This window comes from Anser brachyrhynchus (genome assembly GCF_964034855.1).
Source record: "Anser brachyrhynchus genome assembly, chromosome: 3".
NCBI lineage: Eukaryota > Metazoa > Chordata > Aves > Anseriformes > Anatidae > Anser > Anser brachyrhynchus.
The window spans coordinates 55718074-55742942 of record NC_137696.1 but is presented as its reverse complement, the minus strand read 5'-3'; the positions used below and the strand labels follow the sequence as shown (position 1 = coordinate 55742942).

At 38.6% G+C, this 24869-nt stretch overlaps 1 protein-coding gene across 4 annotated transcripts in view; it reads right to left on the bottom strand.

Annotated features, from left to right (window-relative positions):
• The window catches only part of LOC308192335 (uncharacterized protein), a 77544-nt gene that overhangs the window by 15333 nt on the left and 37342 nt on the right, over positions 1 to 24869 (bottom strand). For 2 of the 4 annotated variants that reach the window (XR_013948730.1, XM_080585787.1), the window contains exon 2: positions 7638 to 7789. Coding sequence is in view for 1 of the 4 variants with exons in the window: in XM_080585787.1 (XP_080441913.1) it covers positions 7638 to 7789 (152 nt within the window). In the remaining 3 variants the exon portion in view is untranslated. Of the gene's footprint in view, positions 1 to 7637; positions 7790 to 14102; positions 14206 to 17705; positions 19529 to 24869 lie in introns of those variants that run through there. The other 2 variants (XR_013948731.1, XR_013948732.1) reach the window with 2 other exon arrangements.

Here is a 24869-nt window from a genome sequence, read left to right as displayed (position 1 = left end):
GGAGAAGAATACTGAGATACAGGAAATAAACAATAGGGAGAAAGTCTGGATTTGTAATTAGAGCACACAGTGCAGGTCCATTTCACCTGATACCATAAGCCCCTATGGTAACCCTAGACAAACTGTTAAAACAAAATCTTGAGGGGTATAAAGGTGCCTCTACCCTACTGATTTTATATTTTTCAGATGGGGTTAGTAAGAATTAAGTATCTAAATATGCACTTCTGATCTGTTATCTCAGAGTCTTCACTAATAAATAAGCGCAGCAATGTTACCTTGTCCTCACAACACAGTTAGAAAGTAACTGCATTAAAGTTTTTGAGGCTCTAAGGTGGATGTAATGGACACTGCACAGATATCACACACTGAAAATGCATATTGCAGCCACTTCCTACCTGCACCCTGAGGGGACTTTTCACAGAAGCAGCATGGCAATTAAGTCAAATCAATCAATTCCGAAGTCTGCCTAGGCTAAATTAAAACATTTCCTCCTGGTGTCCAAGGAGATAGGCACAGAAATTGTTATCCTTTAATTCTGCATGTTGAAAATCTCAGCGCTGTAAAGCAGGTATCTTGGCAACATCTGGGCCCTGATACCTGATGTCATTTTTGGTGTTTTGGGGAAAAAAAAAAAATCCTCCCCCATCTTGCCAGCTGTGAAAGTCTGTGTAGCTATAGTCTGGTAGTCAAAAGTGGGTCACCACTGGCTTACAGTTTGCCAGTCTATTTGCAAGTTATTTCAGCAGCTTAAAAAACTTCTGAATAAGGACATCCTTTGGCCAGCATGGCTGTGTCCATTCCTGCTCATTAATGACCATTTAAAATATTGCATTGCCCTGCCTGCAGGCCATCCTGCTTCTGTCATGAGAGAGCCAGAAAGTGAGCCCTCTTTTGGCCTTTTCTTGGGGGACTTTCCAGTGTTTCATCATTCAGGATCCCGTATCATTGTGCCATTCATGCATATAGATTTTTAAAAAATCAGGCCTAAGAAATATTTGTAACCCAAATGAAACGTTTTAGAAGAGCATTCCTTTAGCTTTTAATTATTCTTACTATATTGTGTACAATTAATGTCAAAGAAGAAAACACACACACACACGAACAACAACAACAACGACAACAAAACAACCACCAAGAAAACTAGTGCTTACAAATTGTGATATATGACAAGTCCTCACATGTGTCAACTACTGGAATGCTTATTTCTGTAATGTGCAAATACAGAAAGTTAAAGAAACAGGGAGATTTTCCTGTTAAGCAATTTCTAATAGCAATTTCATTTTAGCTAGCATAATTGACCTATCTTTTTTTTTATCTATCTCATTCATTCACTTTGTTATTTCTTATAAATTGAGTTGCTGAAAAGAAAATCCTTGGTGTAGTTAGTGGAGATATATAGTACATTTAAAAGTGACGACAGTGGTGTATGAAATAAAAGAAGCCTTTGTTCCTAGCTTGGATACTTCTATGTATCCTCACTCAATACCTTCTGTTACTTTATATTTACAAATAAACCATCAGACTGATTCTTGCTATGAGGAATAGATCCATTTTCACTGTAACTAACCTACTTCCTTGTTCTATAATAAAAATGGATCAGTATAAATATGCTAATGGCCTTTCCCGAGGCAGGCATTTCGAGAAAAGCTGAGTCTGATGTACAATTTCAGTTCAGAGCATCCTATTTCAAAGCGTGCACAGATTTCTATTTTTGTAGAGCAAAGAAAAAACTAATGAGCTTTTAGACATAAAACATCATGCAGCTGCTCTATGCCAGAAATGCTGACAAACTTGTTTGTAAGTCTGCAAGAGCCACATGACACAGTATGATTCACGTTCATTTTGACCTTTGTCTTGTTTGTGATTGAAAACAATCAAAATTACCAGAGTCAACAGAGTGCAAACTATGTAGAGTAATTGGGTTTGGTTATCTCTGCCTTTAACTGTATTTCTGTGTTTCATCATTCTGGCTTTCATGTACACAGAAGCTACTGAACCATTCATGCATGCTCATGTGGAGATGTAGATTCAGTGTGTTTGACAGCTCAGGAAAGTCACAAAGCAATGTTGTCAAACAACTGTGCAGAAGATGCAAGAAGCATTAGCTAAACTGTCAATAAGCAGCAACATTAATGTAAATTATCAAATCAAATTTGTTAAGCTACCCCAGTGTAAACATGCATTTATCTTAACAGAACAGCGTTTGGATACTTGATTAAATTATCTTCCGAGACAGCATGCTAGAAGTATAAATCATATTAATATTTCCCTTATTAGCACAGTGCCTTTAAGCATGTTTCAGGAACTATTTGCTGAGGATACCTTATTTTTGAGTAACACCTCAGTCACATACAAATTTCTTGCTCGCAATTTCCTCCATTCCGGTGCCCAACACAAACACATGGTGAGGCCTTTCAGTGGTAGTGGAAGGTGATGACAGTACCTACATGGGTTACAAACACTGATGTTTTGGCCAACCTGGGATAAGAAAGTCTGGCTGTACATTAATATGCTTGATTATAAAAAGTTGCTGGCATTTAGGTGGCCCTAGTCATTCTTGGTGTACCCCTTCCTTCTGTATTTGGAAGATATCCAGAAGATCCAGGGACCTATTTCTTGACTAGGCATTCACAAACTACCATGGTATGACATATCAATGAGAGTACTCATATTCCTTCAAGTGGGAGTTTATCGTGTCTCCATGACCAGTAGTTTCAGGATTCAGATAGAGTCTAGGTATTGCTTCTCAAAATGAGAGCTCAAAAACCTTTTCTTAATTTCAACTATTATGTAATATAAAAAAATGCAAGTAACAGCATGTCTGAAGTCTTGCATTTCCCTGAACAGAGACACTGTGTTTTCCTGAGGTGAGTTCAGTGCCAGAGTTTGCTGTGATGAGTAAGCAGGCAGTCTAGAGTCAGATATTGTAACTCTAGATACCTTCTTACAGTGTCAGGAATCTCAAAAGCAAAATGTGGTGCTATTACAATCATCTAGACAATAAATAAAACTGGCCACAGTAATTTATTTCAGTGTGAAAGGGTTTTATTACCTCTTTTTGATAGCAGGTTATCAGATTATATAGTGTAATTGAAGATAGGGCCTCTAGCCCAGGAAGTCCCTAAGCTCATCTTATCTTAATGGCATAACCCTTCATATAACAACATTATACATCACTAGGTTACATGCATACATTAGTCAAGCAAGGTCAGAAACTTCATGTTATGAAAACCTGAAATAAAATATGTGTGAAGATGGTTATTGACACAAGAAAGTTGTGGAGAACTACTGAAAGTATTTTTAAGAGAAGTAGCCTTATAGATTTCTTTGGTTTTCAATTATTTGCCTTTGTTTTGTTCTATGCAAATACGTTCTATACACTTATTCTTGTTTGAGCACTTCAGGGAGTAAATTTGCAGTCAATGTTGTCATCTGTCTCTCGTTTCTATTAATTAATAGTATACTGAGTGGATTCAGAGATGTAACTTACCTGTATTCTAGTAATACTGTCTCTAAATGTAGGTTTTTACATTTGACTTAGAACTTTTTTTTTTTTCCATAGCAAACCTGTCTTTTGACTGCCATTTCTTTATACTCTTCTCTTTCAAGAATGTCTCCACTTTTGCTGATATCTTTCATGTCATCCCTTAGACCAGACATAGCAGTCTCTTTGTTTCCTAGAGAACTCCACAGAGTTCATTCATGTAGCCATTTCTTTTTATTACTATACATCTCTGGCTTTTGCATCATGGTTCTCCCTGTAGCATTCCATTCATTTACAGAAAAAAAGCTAAATCTTTATTTTTACAAGAGCATCTAAGCCATCATTGCCTTGGGTAATTTTCCCCTTCTTTGCAGGGACTAGCAACAACTATTCATGTCATGAGCACAGTTTTATCTTCCACTTACTGAGTTTATCCAGGTTACTATCACTGTCTTCTTGCTATTACTTCTACTACTTTTTTGGTAATTAATGTTCAGTTTATTTCCTAATCTCTGTTCCAAAGTCACTTGCCGTTTCTGTTCTTTGCTTTTTCCTAATGAGAGGAGATGGGGGAAAATGAGAAAATGTATAACAAAACTAGTTTTTTTTTTTTCTTTCCCTCTAAAATCTCCAAAGCCAGAATTATAGTCATTAATACAATAATTTACAGGAAGGATTGTTTTCCTTTGAGAAACTGAATACTTATACTTTTAGACCTTCATGGTTGAGGATACAAGCCAGTGATGACCTGATAGGATTAAAGAAAGTTTCTAACAGTATGTTTTACACAGTTTTCCTCTACAGAATTTTTCTAATCTTTCCCTGAAGCAGCTGGCATTTTTTACAGAAGAAGACAAACTGGAGTCCAGTGTGGAGGAGGGCTTCCTTGGGCATATAAGATAGAAATGTACCATAGGAAATCCCAGCACAAAAGTCAATCATGTCACTTCCTTAAGGCTTTAGCATGAAACACATTACTTCCTAATTCAAGCTTCCAAAATCCTGTTCATCAGTTTTATAAATAGTGATCTACCGGTAGGGAATACAAGCTTCTACTCAGAATATTATAACCCTTATATGCCTTAATCATGGATAAGCACTTATTGTCCCTGGCAAATGTAATAGGCCCCAAAGGACATCCTTTGCCTCTCAGAAAGCTTAGGCTAAGGGAGCAGACAAATAAAAGAGTAAATGAATTGTTTTATTGATCAACATATGCTCTGAATATGCTCTTGTTAAAAGCTTACATGCATGAGAGAAAAGGAAAGTTATAAGGAAGATGGTGAAGAAAAATAACGAGGCAGCTGTGACTAGTATCAGGACTTTCTTTTAACATGTGAAGGATGCCTAGGAGAAACACAAAGACGCTGTGCTTGAAGGTTAACAAGAGAAGCAGAAGCTGGCATTGTAGCTGGTCAGAGATCAGAATTTTTATAACAAATGAGAACAAGTGCTGGGATGGATATACACAGTCTTACAGAAGGAGATCAAGCAGCTTGCTCAATGATACAGAGAATGCAAGCCTAGGGATGGTGTGCAGGGAGATCTCAATGTCCAATGTGGCCATACTGAAAAAAACCTCAAACATTTACATGTTAATGCAAGAACTAGTAATTGTACATCATGACCTATTGTGTTAACATGGATTTTTGTTACCTGCTTTGTCTTATTCTGTCTTCTTTAGTGTAAATTTTATTCAGTGTAGTGCAGGCTAAAGACAAAGGATTGATTATCTTTTCTTTGAGGAGCACACTTCCTAGGAAGACGTGTTCCAGAAATAATTATGCACAGATTTAATTGTTTTGGTGCCATATAGCTGATGTTAGACAGATTTCATGTCAGTGTTGTCACACTAATTATATTAACATCTTACATTTTTTCATGGTTAGAGTCTTATATAAAATAACTGTCTTCTTATGAATAGACATTAATCAGTATCTCTGCCTAAACTAAAAATGTGTCATGACAACATGTATCTTAGCTGCACACTGCTAATCCTACCAGAACATACATGAGAACATACATAGTAATACATATTTAAAATATATTTAGTGTTAATAACATCCAAGTCAAAGTACATGAATAGATTCATATTAGGGACTCCCACTACATACAGTACATCTGTACTATCATATAAGCTGCAGTTTCCTTATCAGGTCTTAAAAGTTACCAGGTCATATTCCCTCTTGAGTCATTCATAAAAAAAGGCTACCTCAAATATTTGAGGCTTTGCAAGTGCAAGGGTCAAAGAATGACAGATTCTGGCAACTATACTGAGACAGGAAAAAGACCAGGAAAAATTTTGAAAAACAAACAAACAAATAAATAAAAACAAACAAACGAAAAAAAACCACACCAAACAACACAAATTTCTCTCTTAAACAATCCCATTTTCATACAGGTGAAATAACTCCAATAATATAAATATTCTGATTTTTGCTGTTATATTCTTTAAAATTAGATAAAGCGGCATTCAATACCTCATACACTCACATTAAAAAATACTTTTTTTTTTTCTTGTAAATCTTTGAAGTTACAACCACTCAAGAGATAACTAATAAATCAAAATACTTCATATAGAGTGTTCCACATAAAATAATACTATATATTTTATATATAGTATTTCCTCTTAGGCCTTAATTGAAATCATCATAAACATCAAGTGAAAAAAAAAAAAAAGACTCCTTGGGCAGCATTTGTTGGCATGACATGATTTTTGTTTATAGAAATGAGTGAAAAAAAAACATAAAATAGTACTAATTTTCAGGAGCAGTGATTTGCTAAGTATATCACCATCTGAGTCTAGTCAGTTTCTCACTTCACAAAACAGGTTTTGTTCTTTAATATATTTTTGAAATGGAGCAATGGAAAAGGCTTATTTTCCTAGTCAAAGAAAAAAAAAATCCTTTTCATATTTTATTAAATAAAACTTGGCAAGGAATACTGAGGTCTAGAATTCCACAGAGACAAATTTAGAGGAGGAAAATAATTTTCGGCTTTGATTATGCATTATTATAAACTTAACAGGGGCTCTGAAATGTGATACTTAAGGAAACACAGCTCTGAAACCACAGACTGTTCTTCTGTTTGTAGACTTGCAAAATGGCAAGATGCTTCAAGGAACTAGAAGAGCACTGCTAAAGGTAGAAATTTAAATTTTTTTGGCAGTAGTTTAAGAGTGGAAGGATAAAGTACACTGCTGGTCCTGCAAGCTCTCATGTCCATAGGTAACTGTAAAACTGGGATCAGTTCTAGAGATTTTCATGCAGCTATTCAGTGGAAGAAAGTTAAATGTATCTATAAATGTTGGCAGCACAGGAGTGGAAGAGATCACAGCACTCCCCAGGAAAAAAAAATCGTGAATGTAAGAAAATCGAAATTTGCCATTTTTAACGGTGTTTCCCATTAGATTTATTTTTGACATTTTATCAGAGCATACCAGGGAAATGCAGGCCTAAGAAACTCTGGTATAGTCACTTTGTTTTAAAATGCTTATATGATTGGTAGGACATTTGGTTAGATGTATATTTTGACAAATTTAGGACTCAGTTTTTGGAGGATTATTTTTCAGCTCTCATTTAAAATAACATATTTATTTAGCCTGAATCTTTCATCCTGATAACACTTCCAGCTGCTTACAAAAAGGCTATGTGCTTTTATCGTTGCCTCTCTTTTACATCTGTTTATCCTAGACTAGTAAGCAGTTTAATCTTTCCTTTCAAAAAGCACAGTGCACTCAAAGCTTTTACTATAAACTACTAATAAAATAAAGTGAACATACCAATGAAACACAATGAATAATGGTAATGCGATAAACTATTAGGTAGCCTTTTACTAGCTTGCATTATATAGATAATATTGATTATATAAGATACAAGAACATTAGCTAATCTCTATATATGTACAGATACACAAAATAATCTTCTGAAATACTGAGCCATGTGATGGAGAATTAATGGTGCCTTCCAAAAGGGGGCTGTCAGACTGAAGTAATTGTGTTCTGACAAGTCTTGTTTTCTATATTGTCTTCATAAAAAAATAAAAAAATATATCATCTGTTTTCATTTCTCAGGGTAAGCATACATGAAAATCCATATTTGCTACATCTGTTCAATAATTTTGTTCTGAAATCTATAAAAGCCAAAATACTAACCACTTTTGTCTGTCCCATGTTGCTTCTCTGGTAGCATTCATATAGTTCTCAGGAAATACGAAGTCCTCAGATGTTACATGAACTGTCCACAAAAGCTTGAGCAATTCTTCAGAAAGATTCTTAGAGAGACCATTTTCACAGCACTGAATTTCCTGGAAATAAAAGTCATAAGTCTCATGTTGTGTAAGGTATAGGGTGGTCTTGCTGAGTTCAGTGGGTACAGTGAGCCTTGTGCCAGGTAATAAACTAATCAGCTCTAACCCTGTTTAGCTGGTAAAGAAAGACTGGAAGGAACGGAGGAGAAATACATTTTTTAAAATGTGCGTGTGGAGGGGAAGAAGGAGATCGTAACAAGGTGGATGTGTTGTATCAAACCTTAATGGTATCAGTTCAGTTTTGTTCCGTGTAAGCCGAGGAAAATCAGCATTTCCTCAGCTCCACATCTTTAGTATGGTAACGCTCCTCCCCGCCAGCCAACATCTTTTCTATTTTAACTGGAGGCCCTTCAGTACAGAGGCTCTCATGGGTGTATGAGCAGTGTCCAGGTCAATGGGGGCTGGTGTTTGCACAGGGTCTGGTCTAATAACCTGATAATGTATTACTTGCCATTCAAATTGATCTTTGCCAAACCCTCTCTGAAATGGGCAGTAAATTGGAGATGATAGCTTAAAAAAACTGCAACTGAGAATTACAGTTGACAAAACAAAGATGATCAGCCAGGTCTCTTCTCTGTCCCTGAAGGATGTCATGGGTAACTCAATTAAGCATAACTGAATTACACCAAAGCAAAGGAATGGTAAATCTGGCCTGATGTATGCAAAAATGAATGGTTGCAGAGCAGCAGGGACCCAGGCCATGTCTGAACTAAAGATTTCTGGTGAGGTGGCTGTACAGTTGATTGAGAAGGGATGCTGAGTGTGATGAAAGTCAAATTAAATCAGTATATTTATAGGGAGAACATTAAATATTAGTGAAATTACAAGAGGAGGACAATGCAGATGAGCTGAATGAGGCAGAGTTGGTTATACTGTTTTATCTGACTTAAAGGGGTGGTTGAGGGGAAATGACGACACTGGATTGGTAGGATGTATATAAGATGGCTTCTTCACACTATCAGAAAATGAAAAAACCCAACACATTCATGCTAAATAGCATGCGAATACTAGTAGTAAATTGAGTTTATATCAGCATGTTATAGAGCTCATTTCTATTATACCATCTTATAGTTTATGGTGTTTTTTGTTGTTGTTCATTTGTTTTTAAAAGAAAATGCTTCTTGCATAGATGTACATATGCTTTCTCCTTCCAAAATGGCAAACTTTTGCTCGGCTTTGAGTTTACTCATTGTCATTAAAAAAAACTTCATTTTTAAAATATATTTCTGAAGCTATCAGTGCTTCATGGAGCATTAGAAAGCAGTCAGTTCAAAGGCATTGTATAGCTTGTATCTCTCTGTCTAGCCCACCTCTGCTCAGAGGGCAGTCCATCAGCAGGCCTCAGCAGCAGTACCCTGGGTGAGCTGTGCCCATGTCGCAACACCTACATGGAATCTCAGACCAATGCACTTCACCCAAATGCAGCCTCTCTGTCAGATCTGTTGCTTCTCTGTCAGATACGTTGCATGAAAGCCTGAGGAATGGAGCAGGGGTCTGCTGGGGAACCTCAGCCATGGCTTGTCTGTGTGCTCAAGAGACAATGATCCTGAGAGTCTCCTGTCTTGGCAGTTCCCTCACCCTGAAAGGAGCTGGGCCTGTTCAAGGCACCATCTAAGTGAGGGACCAATGCTCCTCCAACCAGTCTTACAGGCTTCATTAGGCCATGAAAGAAAGGCTGCTTTTCATTTATGAAACAGGTTTTTTTTGAAAGACAACCATCTCCCACCTATAGTTTCTTCATTTGCTCTTCTCTTTCTGACTAGAAACACTCCTCAATGCAGAGCTGCTGCCTCAAGGGCACCTATGCAGCCCCCAGCTTCCCCCCATCCCAAACACATACCACGCTCATGGTGTGTAATGGTGCACATGCCAAACACCATGAAGGATTGCTTTGTCAATGGCTTTTCTATGACTTTCTAAGCTATAGCAGAGCCTTCATGTCTGTGTTTGCTAGATATTTTAATATAATATGAGGAATTTGTTCTGTGTCAGCTATTTTAACGCAAATTATAGTTGCTGTCAAAGGTGCCAATTAGACTGACAAGCCTACAAGCGCAGGTCTCACTCTACAGAAATTATGTAGTAATATATCATTTCTGCGATTGTATTGAGGCGGCTGTCAGAAACTAATTCAGCACGTGGGCCTCTTCCTACAAGGCAGAGTACATGCTTTATATAGGAATTTAAAACCCAAATGTAAGATAAGTAGTGGAAAATGTCTGCTGAGGAGGGTGAACAGAGAGATAACAATGACTCAATACTAGTCAGCCTGAAAAAAGTAACCCCAGCCTGTCTGCTGCTTGAATTTTAACAAGCGTAAGCTTTTTGTCAACATTAAGACAAGAGACAGTTTTGAAGGAGGGCAACATTTGGAGGCCTCTTCTACATGAGAGGAAAACACAAGGAGCCTGATATTATTGGCAAAGCCATGGAAGGGGTCAACGGCAGACAGGAGGTGACAGTCTAGGCAGGTATTTTGCAGCACAGAAAGGGAGAGAAAGGTTTTGTAGTGGATCATAGCTGAAGTGACAAGTAGTGCTGTGATAATTTTTCTTTAGATGAATAGTTCTTTCTACCAGTGAATGCAACCTCTCTGCCCTCCTCAAGACAGTACTGACAAGCCAGAAAAAAAGGATCGTTGCAGCAGTCTTCTGGTTGTAGCAGGCAAATAAGAAATTTGTCTGCAAGAGTGGAGAGGAGAGGTAGCCAATTTATGGATGGTTATGCAGGGAATAAGGGGAAAGCTGTAGCTCTGACGCAGCTTTTGAATCAAGGAGAGAACCACTGTAAAGAACAGACTGACAAGGAAGATGGGGTGGTTTCTGCAGTGAAAAAAATAGGCTAGGGGAAAGATGAGGACCTCTGCTTTGTGGCTGAGGTGGCAGGACATCTATGAAGAGAGTCAGAGATCCAGGCCAACATTAAGGCATGATGAAATACAGAGTAATTTAAGTTAACCAAGGTAAGCAGAAGAAATTACACAAACTAGCTATGTGCCCAGTTTCAAGACTGCAAGTGAGTTGAAGTGATATAAACAAGAATATTGCCGCAGTTCATCTGTTCCATGCCTGATTTGTCAACTGCAGTCATTACTCTCCATGGCACCATCACAACCTCCCCAGCAAATGACTGCAGCGTTACAGACTGAGGTGTATATGAAGAACAAGCAGCAGGAAAAAATTAATCTGTCATTAACAATCTTCTCTCCTGGAGTGTCTATGCTTTGAGAGAGAGAAAAAAAATCTATTCCATGGATAAACTTAATAACTGAAGTTGTCTTTACAAAAGCCATATATTTTATATTTTTCAGGAAGGTTTATTTTTTAATTTCTTTACAAAAGTTAATTAAGCTTTTATCTTTATTGTCTCTCACCAACTTTTGTCAGCTCAGCAAACATAAGCTCAAGTGCAAAGCAAGTTGTGTCCATTGCAGTAATAAGGACCATCAGTCAAAGTATAGCCACCTCTAATCCATGTATCACAGGATAGCTCAGCTCCCGTTCCTATCATTGGGCTGGTTTTACAAATGAGAATGTTAGTAATAACTTTTTAGGCAGTAAAAATATGCCATTGGAGAAGAGTCATTATGCAAGACATACATACAAGTCGTACCAACCTCTTTCCTTACCATAAGCAGATTGGATGCTGTCTACATGATCCATGCAAATACAAACAAAAGAAGCAGTGCAAACCTTATGTGGACACTTCTGCCATGAATGACTGCAATTGCCACAGTAAATCCACCATCTGAACAGGCAGAAAATTTAAAGACAATGAAGGATATAAGCTATTTTTAAGGAAAAATTTCTTAAGTCTGAAAAGCAGCTTCTGTTTTTCTGAAGGAAGTTTACATTTGTGAATATTTTAGACATTCCAGTTTTGTTCCAACTATTATGTTATCAAAGAAGAAAGGAATCAAAATATCTAACAGTTGGCAAATCAATTCTTCTGAAAGACCTACAAAGGTGTTTTTGTTCTGTGTATTTTCTAGTTAGTGAAGCAGACCACTTTCAAACTTAGGTATACAGTTTTGCAGATTAAGACGTGTGCAGCCCTCTTAATGTAACCCAATGATTTCTATGTCCTTGAAACAAATTTTGTGGCAGCTGCTTGTGATCTAGTAAGTATGCCAGCAAAAGTGACCCATATGTCAACCTTTCGCTTCACAGCCCTCTGCTGATTGTGAAAGTAGCTTGAAAAAATTCAAAAGGTTCTGTTTCCCTCACTTTAAGTACTACCACATGTGGGTGTTCAAGTTCTTCAGCTATAAAAAAATAAAATAATAAAAAAAAAATATGAGGACAAATATTTGCAGGATTTTTTATAATTCTTTCTTCTGAGGAGGCTAGATGTTTCACATCAGTAGTCTTACCTAAGATACAGTGGGTATTTTTTAAAGTGTATCCCTTATCTTTACTGACAATGTTTTAGGATCCCTTGTGACCATCAGAGAACATTGAACATTGTGCATTTTGTAGGCTACCCTTGTACTTCAGTGGTCAACTCCAATTGAAACTGGTTCTGAGTGCCTAGCATCTTTCGGTGGCTGTACTGGCATCTTTAATTCTAGTCTCAGGTATGAACAACTGAAGAGATACACAGGACCTAAGGTTGGAAGGAGAAAAAAAGTAGATTTTATTTCACAGAACTATGGTTTCAAGAGTAGTTTACTTAGTTTTTTTTTTTTTTTTTTTTTTTTTTTTTTTTACATAATTCTTTAAAAGAAGAAAAACTGTTTAAACTTCTATGCGCTTTGACAGTAAGCTGTTTTGTGGTTATAACCACAATGTATATAACATTCCTGGTGTCACACTGAAGTTGGTCTGTCAGCACAAAACAATGCCAAAAGATAACAGAGATCAGATAAGAGGTACTTTTCTGTTGAGTAAGACAGTTTTGCAGCACTGGTTTTCTTGAGTAATTAATTACTGTGATATCTTCCATTATGAAGGTCTGAAGTTCTGAAAATGTTGGAAATCTTATTCAGCCTATTTGAATGAAATTATTCAAGGCCATATTCTGAATCATATATAAAAATAAACAAAATAAAATAAAATAAAATAAGTAAAACTGGTAGGATCCTCTCCATTTCTGTGTTTCTTCACTGGTCTGCTTTTTTATTTTTATTTTTTTTTTTTATTTTTTGCAGATGGCATTGCAGACAATACATAATCTCTTTGCAGAATGTAACTTCAGGGCACAGCGTCTTGTCAGCAATGTTTTATTGGCTCACCTGGTTAGAGCTGGTGATGTGCTGGCTTTCACACTCACACAGTTTAGACTAGCACTGCACACAGGGCACCTCAAGATAGAAACAGGAGCATCACCCCAGGTGAGGAGGGACCACTGAAATTACATATCAAAGATGGTACCATGTGATGTACAAAACCAATCCTGTATAATAACATTTAATAAGTTCTCGTGATAAGACAGCATCAGTGAAGTGTCTTGTAAATGAGTAACAATGACAAAGTGAAGTGTAAGTATAATTTTGGCATTTTTTTGAAAGATATTGCCAGGAAAGGATGTGTTTTGTTGCCTCACTGTATGCATGGCACTTTCAGTGTCTGTATATTATTTCTTCTGGTATAAGAAGATGTGATTCTCACAAGTAAATAGAGGATTACTTTCTGCCAGCATGCTGACAAATACATCTTCTCCTCCATGAAACTTTCATTCTTCTGTGAAGCTGTGTTTTTACTAAGAATAACACTGGCCATGGTGAGACTAACTGTAAAATTGCTGCCATGATGTATGCAAACAGAAAAGCTACTCTGTCTCTTTTGGGTCTTTTCTACAGCAGCTATTTATTTATTTATTTATTTATTTATTTTCCCCAGAGAATTTCTCCTTCATTTTTTCCTGGAGCTCTTTTCCTGGGGCATTTACTTCCTCTGGCCATACAACAGTAATCATTCTGCATGGATACATCTGTGACCCTCTAAGAAAGGTGAATGCAAAATGGACAACCATAAATTCTATTAAAGGATCAGTGGCAAGGAATGAAATGAAAGCAACAAAATTGGCCAGAAGGCACTGACATTAGAAGAGAATCTTAATAATCCTCCTTCCCCTTTTCTCACTGAAGAAGGTTTAAAGACTTGGAGATTGTCCTTTGGGGTACATATATTGTGCAGGAAGGAAAGACTTACCAACATTAAGAGCAGTATTCCTAGTTTTGCAAAGATGTAACCGTAGCTCTTGTAAAATATACTTGAGATAATCACAGAAAAAGTGAACTGCTAACAGAATAGTAATGAACACAGTGCAGGATGCAGAGATCTGCTGGGTAAGTACCTGGAGCTGAGGCATGCCCTGAGTTCCCTTCTGGTCTGATACCTTATAGGCAGTCAAGCTCGACCTCAAAGACAAGAGTAGGGACAGAAAACTGCAAGGTTGCTTCAGGGCAAATGCTGGAAAAAGAAAACAAAAGGAGTGGGCAGAAACAGCATCTCCTAACAGCAAGGTAGAGGTGTTTAGCCTCTGGGATGTGTACAGCAGAAGCTGTCTGAACAGTGTCCTGATTTCTCCTCTTCCTGGCAAGTACCGTGCACACATCATGGCACTGGCATTGCTATCACCACAACGTTTTGCCTGTGGCTAGGTGCACTGGGTTTACATGGAAAGGTTTTGGTAGCAGGAGATCGCAGGGGTGGCCTCTGTTAAAAGAGTCCAGGAACTGCCCCATGTCAGATGAGGAGCAGTTTCTGCCAGCTCCAAAAGGGACCTGCAGCTGGCCAGAGCCGAGTCAGTGAGCAACGCTGGTTGGGCCTCTGGGAGAACGCAGTTAAGAAAAAAAACACTGCTGTGCAACAGCATCTGGGAGAGCATGGAATGAGGAACAGCCCTTCAGACCCCAAGGCCAGAACAGAAGGAGGGCAGGAGGTGCTCCAGGCACGCAGCAGCAGTTCCCCTGCGGCCTGTGGAGAGGCCCCTGGTGGAGCAGGCTGTCCCCCTGCAGCCCATGGGTCCCACACGGAGCAGATCTCCACGCTGCAGCCCGTGGGTGGAGGAGCCCCCGGTGGAGCAGGTGGATGTGGCCTGGAGGAGGCTGCGGCCCATGGAGAGCCCCCGCAGGAGCAGGCCCCGGGCCGGAGCTGCAGCCCGTGGAGAGGAGCCCACGCAGGAGCAGGGGGTCTGGGGGGAGCTGCCGCCCGTGGGGGACCCGTACTGGAGCAGTTTGCTCCTGGGGGATGGATGGACCCCGTGGTACGGAGCCATGTGGGAGCAGTGCTTGAAGAGCTGCTGCCTGTGGGCAGCCCCCGCAGGCTCAGTTCGGGCAGGACGGCATCCCGTGGGAGGGACCCCACGGGGAGCAGGGGCAGAGAGGGACCGTGAAGGAGCAGCAGAGACAAAGTGCTAGGGACCAATTACAGTCCCCATTCCCTGTTCCCCTGCGCCACTCGGGGTGAGAATGTAGAAGAGGGTGGTTGGGGGGAAGGTGGTCTATTTTTCTTTTAGTTTCTCACTGCTCACTGTTAGTGATAGGCAATAAATTACATTAATTTCCCTGAGTCTGTTTTTCCCATGACAATAATTGTTGTGTGATCTCCCTGACCTAATCTCCATCCCTAAGCCTTTTCCATCATATTTTCTCCCTCTTTCCCTTTGAGGGGAAGGGGGGTGAGAGAGTGGTTTTGTTTGAGTTCAGCTGCCCAGATGGGTATAACCTCCACACACGTTCCTGGTGTCCCTCCAGGAGGGCAGTAACAGGGTCCCTGTGCAACACGGCAAGGTTCCCACAGAGCATCACTCATCTTCACATCTTCTAAATACCTTCCTTTATTCTTAAAGATTATTTCATATGACCCGAGCACAAGATTAGGAGTACAAGTTAACTTTAGGTTTATAGGGTTTGGTATGGAGCAATAGACTACCTACTTTATTTGCGTTATGCTGTAACTATATCCTCTATGTAATACATGAGAATGGAAGAACAAAATCTATTTTGATTCTGTCTGAAATTCACTCTGTAGATATTGTAGTTAACATGCTGCTTTTATATTAAATCTTTTCCTTTTTTTCTTTTTTTTTTTTTTTTTTTTCCAATTTTGCATTAATGCTATCTTCTAGAGTTTACAAATCACTATTACAGCTGGACCAAAGATACAATGCTACAGGTGTGAACAGACACCTTGTTTAAATTACACTTAAAAAAATATACCTTGTACAATAGACTTCTCACAGCCCAGATACCTCTATTTTTCTGGCTAAATCCAGCTAATACACACACCTTGCTGGCCAGAATTTCATAGGTATAAAAGATATAGATACTGTGCCTTCATTTGCAAGCACCAACTAAGATAAAAAATAAAAATAAAAAAAAAATCCACATTTGTTCCCTGAACCAGTTTAAGATTTTTTGGGAGTTCCCATGGACATCCAAGCCTTACCCACAATTTTACATATGAAAACAAGTGACACTTTCATATTTGTATTTGTTGTTATTTACTATGCTTGCATATATAGCTCTTTGTGGATGAAAACTGATTTAAAATTTCATGGTATTATTGGGACTACCTGGGATTTTGTTTTTAAGTTCATCCCTTAAAGCCAACAAATAGCCATCTCCTTTGCAAACTCTGTATTATTAGTGTCCAATGTGCTTGCAACTCCTTGAAACCACAGGATTATTTTTTTTCCAGATGTTAAATGTGTATTCATTTCATTCATGTAATTCCACTTAATACATGGAATAAAGCAAAATATTGCCAAATCACCTTCACATAAATTGCAGATGAAAAATAACCCCAGGGCCTGGAAAGTGCCTCCCTAGTTGCCTTTTAGGAGGTGAGAAACTAAGTGGGGTTGTGAACCCCTTGGGGTCATAGTTTACTGTGCTCATCTGCCTGAAAAAGGAGTACTGATGGTTTGGTATGTGATACTATAGGAGATGATACATATCTGGAAAGTGTCAGAATAGGAGAAAAGCTGAGGAGACTGCAACTAGGATCATGGTCGGAAAGGAGCTGGCAGAGGGAACCTGCTGGCACCCTCACGTGGAGGCGGCAGCAGCAACTCCATGTAGGCAGAGGAGGCTGTTGGCTGGCTTGCTAGCCAGGCTGCCCCCGGCTAACAGGACAGCCTTCAAAGCCAGTGCTGGCATTTTCACCAGTCGCTTCTGGGTATATAACTGGTTGGAAAATTTCTGACAGAATAATGTTTCCACTAAAGAGACAATTCTATTAAAATTGACACATTTCACAAAAAGAAGACAGCATTGATTCGTTTGGACTCTTCACATTCTAAAAATTGAACCTTCTCAATCCAATTCAATGCTATGAAAACAATTAATCTCAATTTTACCACTTTGATTTACCGTGCATTTAAATATTACATGAGCTATCACATACACATAATATGTATAGGTAGTATTCTGACACTAAAGGGACTTAGTGATTTCACTTTATGAAAAAGGCTTCACAGTATCAAAAGGAAACATTTTGATAGTAGATTCACACTACAGTTTCCACAGTGTCTATTTATAGGAAGCGTGAAAGATGAGGCTTTCCAAAAACAAAATGGGAAACTAGGTTTGACTATGCAATGCACTGATCAGGTTTCTGAACACCTCTGCATGGGAAGCGGTGACTTAAGCTATGGAGTTCTGCAGGGCCGATGCTTGGAGGCTTTTGATTTCCACAGTCCTGACCATCACCCATGGTTAAGCCAAGGAGCCAGCATTGCTATTGCTTTCTTTCCTCTCCTCTTGAATCTGCTGTCAATAGACTCTGCTCTGCTACATAGTCAGTAAGATGCAGGACTGACCGCAGCTGCTCATCAGCCAGATCTCCCAGCCTTCTGCCTCTGCTGAATTTTAAACTGGGATGCAGCCTTTTAGTTAGTGACTGACCAAACACAGCTGTTAGAAATGTAATGTTGCAGTCAGGCTGCAGGACTCAGCAATGTGGGTGTAATTGGACAATAATGATTGAGGTGTGGAACATTTCCTGGGGAACTGATAACCAGCTGGGAGGAGTTAATGTCCCGCACAGCGCTGTGGCTCATTAACCTCTAGCAGATATTAAATCCCCAGAGGACATTCCTTGTAGAGGTTGTTGCTGCTATTTGAAAGGGGATGAGGCTGTATTTTGTTTTCTTTATACCTACCAGTTTGTTGTTACCTGTGTTATTTGCTTGATGGTGATTTCTTTTGCTTTGCCAGGAGAACTATAAGATTTGTAAATCTCCTCCATTAGCCATAGTAAAGGTCTTGAAGTCCCCAGTTGGTAACTAGTTGTTCCTGCACAGCTGTGCCTAGCTGGGCTAACTCCTGGCCCACAGGCCAACCCCGGTGTCCCTTACTGTGATACAGTCCCACACTGACAGTGGAGGTATCTACTTTTCCATAGGTGAAGCAATGCAAGTATGAGAAAGCGAAAGGCAGAGGATGATGTATGAGGCCTTTTAATTTATTCAGGGAAATTTCAAGGAATCCTGTAATTCATAAGCTAACATTGATTACTTGATAAAGAGAGCTGTCCCACAAACTAGTTCTGAAAAGAAAAAGATGTAAAAGTATAATAATAAAAGTTATCTATGGGTGTACCTTTGTCAGAGAAGCTCAATAACATTATCAACTAAATCATATCCCCAGTCTTTTACAGTTTTCCAACAGTGTTGGAAGCTAGCCTTCCAATTTTTATTTGATCCAATAAAAGAGATTGCATACAGTTTTATGTCGTATTTTGGTACATTTTGAAGTTATTTTCTACTCAGAAGGGAAAATACTCATCGGAAACATCCTAATGAAAACCCAAAGCTTTTCTTTCCAACCTCTCTCCTAAAAACACCAGGGACAGCTCTGGAAGTCAGCATCAGTTAAAACTGCCATTGCTGGCTGTCCACTGGAAATTATCTGAAAGTAATTTCTTATGGAATTACATGATACAATTACATCAAAGGTGTATTTGGTCCTGACTACAGGAAGGAAGGACAGAATCATGGTGGATATTGTGGTATTTACATCTGAACATATGGCTTACCAGTGGACTTGGAATTGTTCTCTTTGTATCTGCACTGGGAACATGAGGGAAACTCATTAATAGTGGAAGGAATTAAAAAGGCAGAGGCTAAGGACAGCTATCCAGTGAGGTGCAGCTGTTATACGTATAACCAGAGCACTTGCCATGAAGTCATTTAAAAAACACACACTGCTTTATAGCTGGTTCTTGAGAGAAATTCTCATTTGAATTACTAGTGTTGCTGAGAAACTTTGCAGTGACGTGCTTTTATATTAAAGGACAGATAAATTTGGGCTCCTGTTGTAGAAAAATTCCACTCAATAACAGGGCTGTCTCTGAAAGAGAGGAGGCTTGAAAAGTTTTTTTATTCAGCTCCCTTGTACTGGTAACCTTGACAAGAACAGACTAATGTGGCTGGGTCAGCCTAACTTGATAAGAGCAGCTTGTCTGTGGCAAGGCTGTGTGGATGCTTGGCACCTGGGCTGTGTTGGGCTGAAGGGGTGTGTGTACTTGGGAGGGCAACCAGCCAATGTGACTGAGCCTAACAGATATCACGAGGGAAGCTGTAGTTGCATGAGGAATGTTTTATGGCCAGAGTTTTGACCCTCAACAAGCCAAGCAGTTATTAAGACTGGGACTATGGGCCACTCTGCTGATGCAACGGGTTTTGTTCACTTTTATGTACAGGGCTATTTTATATTTTCCAATTAAAGTTGTTTGCCATTTGATCTTCCAAAAGACTCTCCTGTGATCTTGAAAAGTTGAAAAATACCTGGAAAGCAAATGGGAAGGTCACAGCTTGAGTCCCTAAACCATAAGAATAGACACATTTTTGGACAGGGAAGATTTAAAGTAAGACCACTTGGAAAACTAACTCTGGTAGTCACCGTTGACATCTGGTACAAGGTTACAAAATAAAAAGGGGAATAGATTGAAACATATGACCTCAGTGAAATAGCTGTTCTTGTGGCATGGTGTCCGTGTGGAATAGTATAAGATAAATATACTTAAAGAAGAAAATAGACTGACCAGTACTCTCAGGATGTGATAAAATACCAAAGAATATCATTCCTCTCTCTTAAACTCTCTAAGTGTATTACAAGTAGAATGAGGACTGAACTTGAAGAACAGAATAATACTTTAAAGAACAAATAATAGAAAATTGGTTTCTTTCTTTTTTTTTTAATATATATATTGTCTCAAATCACTTTTATTGTTCTTCATCTAAAGTGCAAGAGAGCCTCAATGTGTGTGTGATGCCAAAATACTCTTCAGATGAGAATTAATATTCTGCCCTTGTAACAGAAAAGTCATTCAAAAACTGTCATAAATGATATACCTAATACCATAAAACAGTTCTGAGACTGGGTGAAGTGAGGGCTTGAGGCTTCTTTTTTTATATTTCTTGAGTTCTTATGGGGCTTTCTCTGCCACAGTATCTTAAAATTTGTGACCTTAAGAATTCATTCTCCTAATACTTTGATGTTACTATGTCCAATTTGATAGATAAGAAATAGGGCCCCAAAGAGTTCAAGGAACAAGTTCATGAGATGTAACAGTTTGGAGTCCTAGAGTTTTGGTGGTCTTCCTCAATCTTTCTGCTTAGCTCTTTGAGAACTACCAGGTTACAGCCTATATAGTACACCCATTCTGCCTCTTGAATGTGCTCTTCCATTATATAGATGTGAAATCACTGGGTAACAAGAACACATCTAATCTCTCAGGGTCTCAATGTGGTAATTTGAATCTGGTCCCCTCTCTAAGACCCGTTAATACTTTTTATTCATTTATTGTCATCAAATACATGCTTAGCTGAGGTTAGTTTATACTAGCAGGGCTCTCTCAAGAATGGTTATTTTAAATTAAAAAAGGAGTTATGCCTTCTGAGCCTTTCAGGGCCCCAGCTCTGTGAAGTGATTTGGTACTTCAGATCACTAGGCTAAGTAGGCTAACATCTGGAGTCCTATATCAAGTGAAGCCATGTGTTACTCAGTAGAAGGGTAAAATTTAAGAATGCATACTTGTGTCTGAAGCATTTCCCATTTACAAACTCAATGCTCAAGCTATTGGAAACATCCCAGTAAAACGACAGCTTCCCCAGGGAGGAGAGGAGGTTCAAGGCTGTTGCCATTCAAGCATCTGATTCAAAACTGTGCTTTCAGTCTGTGAACTGGAGTCATGGCAACCCAGAAGGTGAGTCCTTTTGTATGTCTAGCCTTATATGACTGGCCCAGCTGGGCAGCAAACTGAATAAAAGGCTGCAGCCCAGATGGATAATTGACTATTTGAGGACAGAGCTGGGTCATTCACAATGAGAAGGAAATACTTTGTTTACAGTTAGCCATGTTCAAGTTAGATATCTGTTATTGTCACATAAGTATCTCCTTAGCTGATGGGAAGAGATAAGACTAAACAAAATATTCTTAAGAAGTGCCTTTATGGTTTATGAAAAGTACCTAGATGAATGACCAGAAAAAGTCCCTTAACTTTTTGATGGTTAGAGCTGGAAAATACAAATTCTCTCCCCTCATCCCCTGCCTTTTTTTTTTTTTGGTATGATTAATATTACCAAGAGTAGACGCTAAAGCAATACTGTGAAACACCTGGTTTTCATCAACAAGAAATCTACCATTCACACATCAGTCATATGTATGCTTATTTAGGCTAATAGCCAAATGACGTGGCCATAAAGTCAGAGATATCTCCCTAGCAGGAAAACAGTCTTAGTTAGAAATGGTGATAGGTTAGGTAAAAGCACCTGGATTAGTTGAAATATCACTTATTTATTTATTATTAGATGACACACAAATCCCTTTTTTTTTTTTTTTGTGACAAAAGTCAGAAACCTGCTTTAGGGATCATTTAGAGCATATTAAAAAAAATCCTCTTTTGTATCCTCCTGAAATATGTACAGTCTAGTTCCATGAGACAGCACCAGACAAAAGTGGAGAGGGGGGGCTTTGTTGTGTTTTCACACATGGTTTGCATATAATATGAGGATAACTGTCAATGACAGCATTTAGCTAGTTGAAAGAATGAGTTTTTCCAGTGTATTCTTGCAAAATTCTGTTTTCCAGCAAATTCTTTAGAAACCATTTTCTCAGAGTAGAGCAAATGGATTGCCAGAAATCATGAAAACAAAATGACTGTCACCACTGATTAATGAAAATAATATGCATGCTTGTAGGCGCACACTCACTAATCACATTTCCCATATACAAGCCCTAATCTTGTATTTACATTCAAAAATACCTATTTTGCATAAAAGGGAACAACAAAAGAAGCTAAAAGTAAATACTCTGTGGGAGAACACATCTCTGCAGCAGCCTGTGTCTGAACTGAAGATGTGACAGTAGCAGTCTCCAGCTGATACCATATTCCTAGTGACTGAATGGGGTTATACAAAGAAAAGAAGAGCATGATATTTCCTACACATCATCATGCTCTTAAATTCTCCAGACCAGGAGGTAAAAGTGATGGATAGCAAACTGATGAAAGTTAAGCATTAGCAAGTAACTCTTTCTTTGATCTTTTAGCAACGTTAAACCCTCCAACTCTCTAAAATAGACACAGTGAAGACAGGACTGATGTGATTCAGTGCACTGTGTATTTTTAGACACTACAAATTGTACTCAAGACAAATCCCAGCCACATGCTTCTAGACCCCCACCTTTCTTCTTTTCTAACAGTCTCAACAACTTCCAAAGGCTGTGCATGTCCCATCTGTAGCTAGGAAAACAACAAAGACAGCTATGCATACAGCACAGTGACCATCCTCTCCTCTTCTCCCTTTTTAAGCCCTGGGCCCAGCTGGCACTAGACACCTCATTGTGCAGGTGGTGGCCTTCCCACTCTTGCAGTCCTTTCTTTTCCTTGGCAAAGACTGACAGCTTTCTGGTGAGCATCTAAATTAATTTATCTTAGGGAGTGATGTCACCTCTTCAGTCCTATCATAAAGTCCTGGTGAATGGTAATAAAAAGGAAAGGAACCAAGACTTGAGGAACATATTTTGTGTGTGTGTTTTGTTTGATTTGGGTTTTGTTTTTTCCTTCATTCCCCAATTTCTGCTATAAGCCCACAGCACACAGCCTTAGGTAAATGAATAAGGTTTAATGAGAACACAACCTGCAACCAGACATATATTTGTATGGCACATAACAAATAACCTCTTTTGCCTTTTCATTATTTGGATGAAACTCAAAGCATATGGAAAGGACAAGTAGTAATTGCTGAGCAGCCAGCACTTCCATAGCTGGTTGGACTGCTCTCACATTCAAAATCTTCTGACTTCCTTTCTGACGGTGCACCTGAACCAGAATCTCAGATCCAAGCTTCCTCTTGAACTTTGCAAAGTAAAAATGAACTACTAGTAAAAACGGTACAGTGGCAGACCACACTGAGCAAATGCATTATGGAAAGTGTTGCACTATCTGAAATGGCTAAGAACAGAGCTTTACATTGTTGTAACTGCATCCAAGGAAGGCATGCAAAATAGCTGTAGGCAAGGGGCCTGTTTTTCCAGTCATTTTGAAGTATTTTTATCTCAACTACATCTATGTAACAAGCTCTGTGAGTTAGAAAGGAATGCAAACCTGGAAAGGAAAGCCCTCCTGTGAAGGACTCCCAACACTTTCCTTCCTGTGTGTTCTGGTTTCTGCCCCCACTGTACAAGCCAGCAAAAACACAGCTGGGAGATTTGCTGGCTTTGGCACTGTTGAGGGACTTCATCGTAACTTCACATGTAGAATGGGAATCTTCTTTTCTCTGCCTTTGCAACATGATGAAGAGAGCCAAGAAATGGCTAGCTGGCAAGCAGGTTTTTCTCCACTCTTTTAATAAATCTATATGCACATTTAGTGTTTCTAAGTGTGTAGAATTCCATTTAGTGTTGGAATTTTAGGAATATTATTTCTGTTGGTACTTTCTGGTACAGTACAAATTACCAATTGTATACAATCATATATTTGACCTAAAACCAAATCTTAAAGTGCATGATCCCTAGAAAGCATGATTTATTTATCCTCTGCTAGCAAGGGCAGTAAAGCCAAAGTTTTCATGGGGAAAGTTTCTGGTTGGGCATAGACTAACAGGGGTGTTTTGTGGCAGGGTCAGTTGTGTTCTGGCAACACAACTAAGAAATATACTCTCACTTCCCTCTCAGTGACTTCTCTTACCCAGCATCCTGATAGTCCGAATTCAAACTACCAAGGGAAAACCTACATTTCCTATTGCTGAGAACCTGTCACTAACTTATAGCCACTCACTTCAAGTAGAAAACACTGGTTTGCATTTTTGTAAATAACTCCCTTAGGTATGAGGGGTCAGTGGAACAGTATCTCTCTCTTACATTGCCAGCCACTCATCCATATGAAATATCAGTTTAGTGAGAAATTATGTGTCTACTTTAAAATTTGCATTTGCAGAAGGCCTTCTGATTCATCTATTTTAAGTAAAAAAAATGTATTTTGTACAATGTGATTTTTCTTTTGACAAATTTTATAATTTTCCTTTCTTTTTGAAAAGAGACTTTTTCTCCATTTCCTTAAGCTCTTCTAACTTATAAGAGAAATGTTCATGGATTTACATTTTGAGTGGCAATCTTTCTTTGCAATGTTTATGACCCTGACAAAAAGAGAAAAATATTAAAGATTTAAAGTTATTGCTAGAGTTTTTCATAGGTGAGTTTCTCAAAGAAATCTAATATCAAGCAAAGATTCTTTATTTCTAACAAAACTTGATTTTGGATCTGGACTCCTTATGAAAATAATACCATAATACCAAAGAAATAGTAGGGATATTGGAAAACACAGGTCATAAACAGAGGAAATAATTCAATTTTGAATAGGAAGGAGCCGGAACAACCAGAATCATAGAGGAAAATGAGGATAGAAAACCTTGGACAGTGAAATGACACCTAATATATCATTTTCTCATTTCAATAGACAGCAATTAAGAAGACAACATTGAAATGGTTCGGTCATGGCAAGAATACAGACTCATTTTCCTTTTGCAAAGAATCAGCTATCACCAGTTCTTCAAAAAACTCACCAACTCAAGCACCAGCCAACATTCTGTGGGTTGTACATATTTAACTTCACAACTGTTTCTAAAA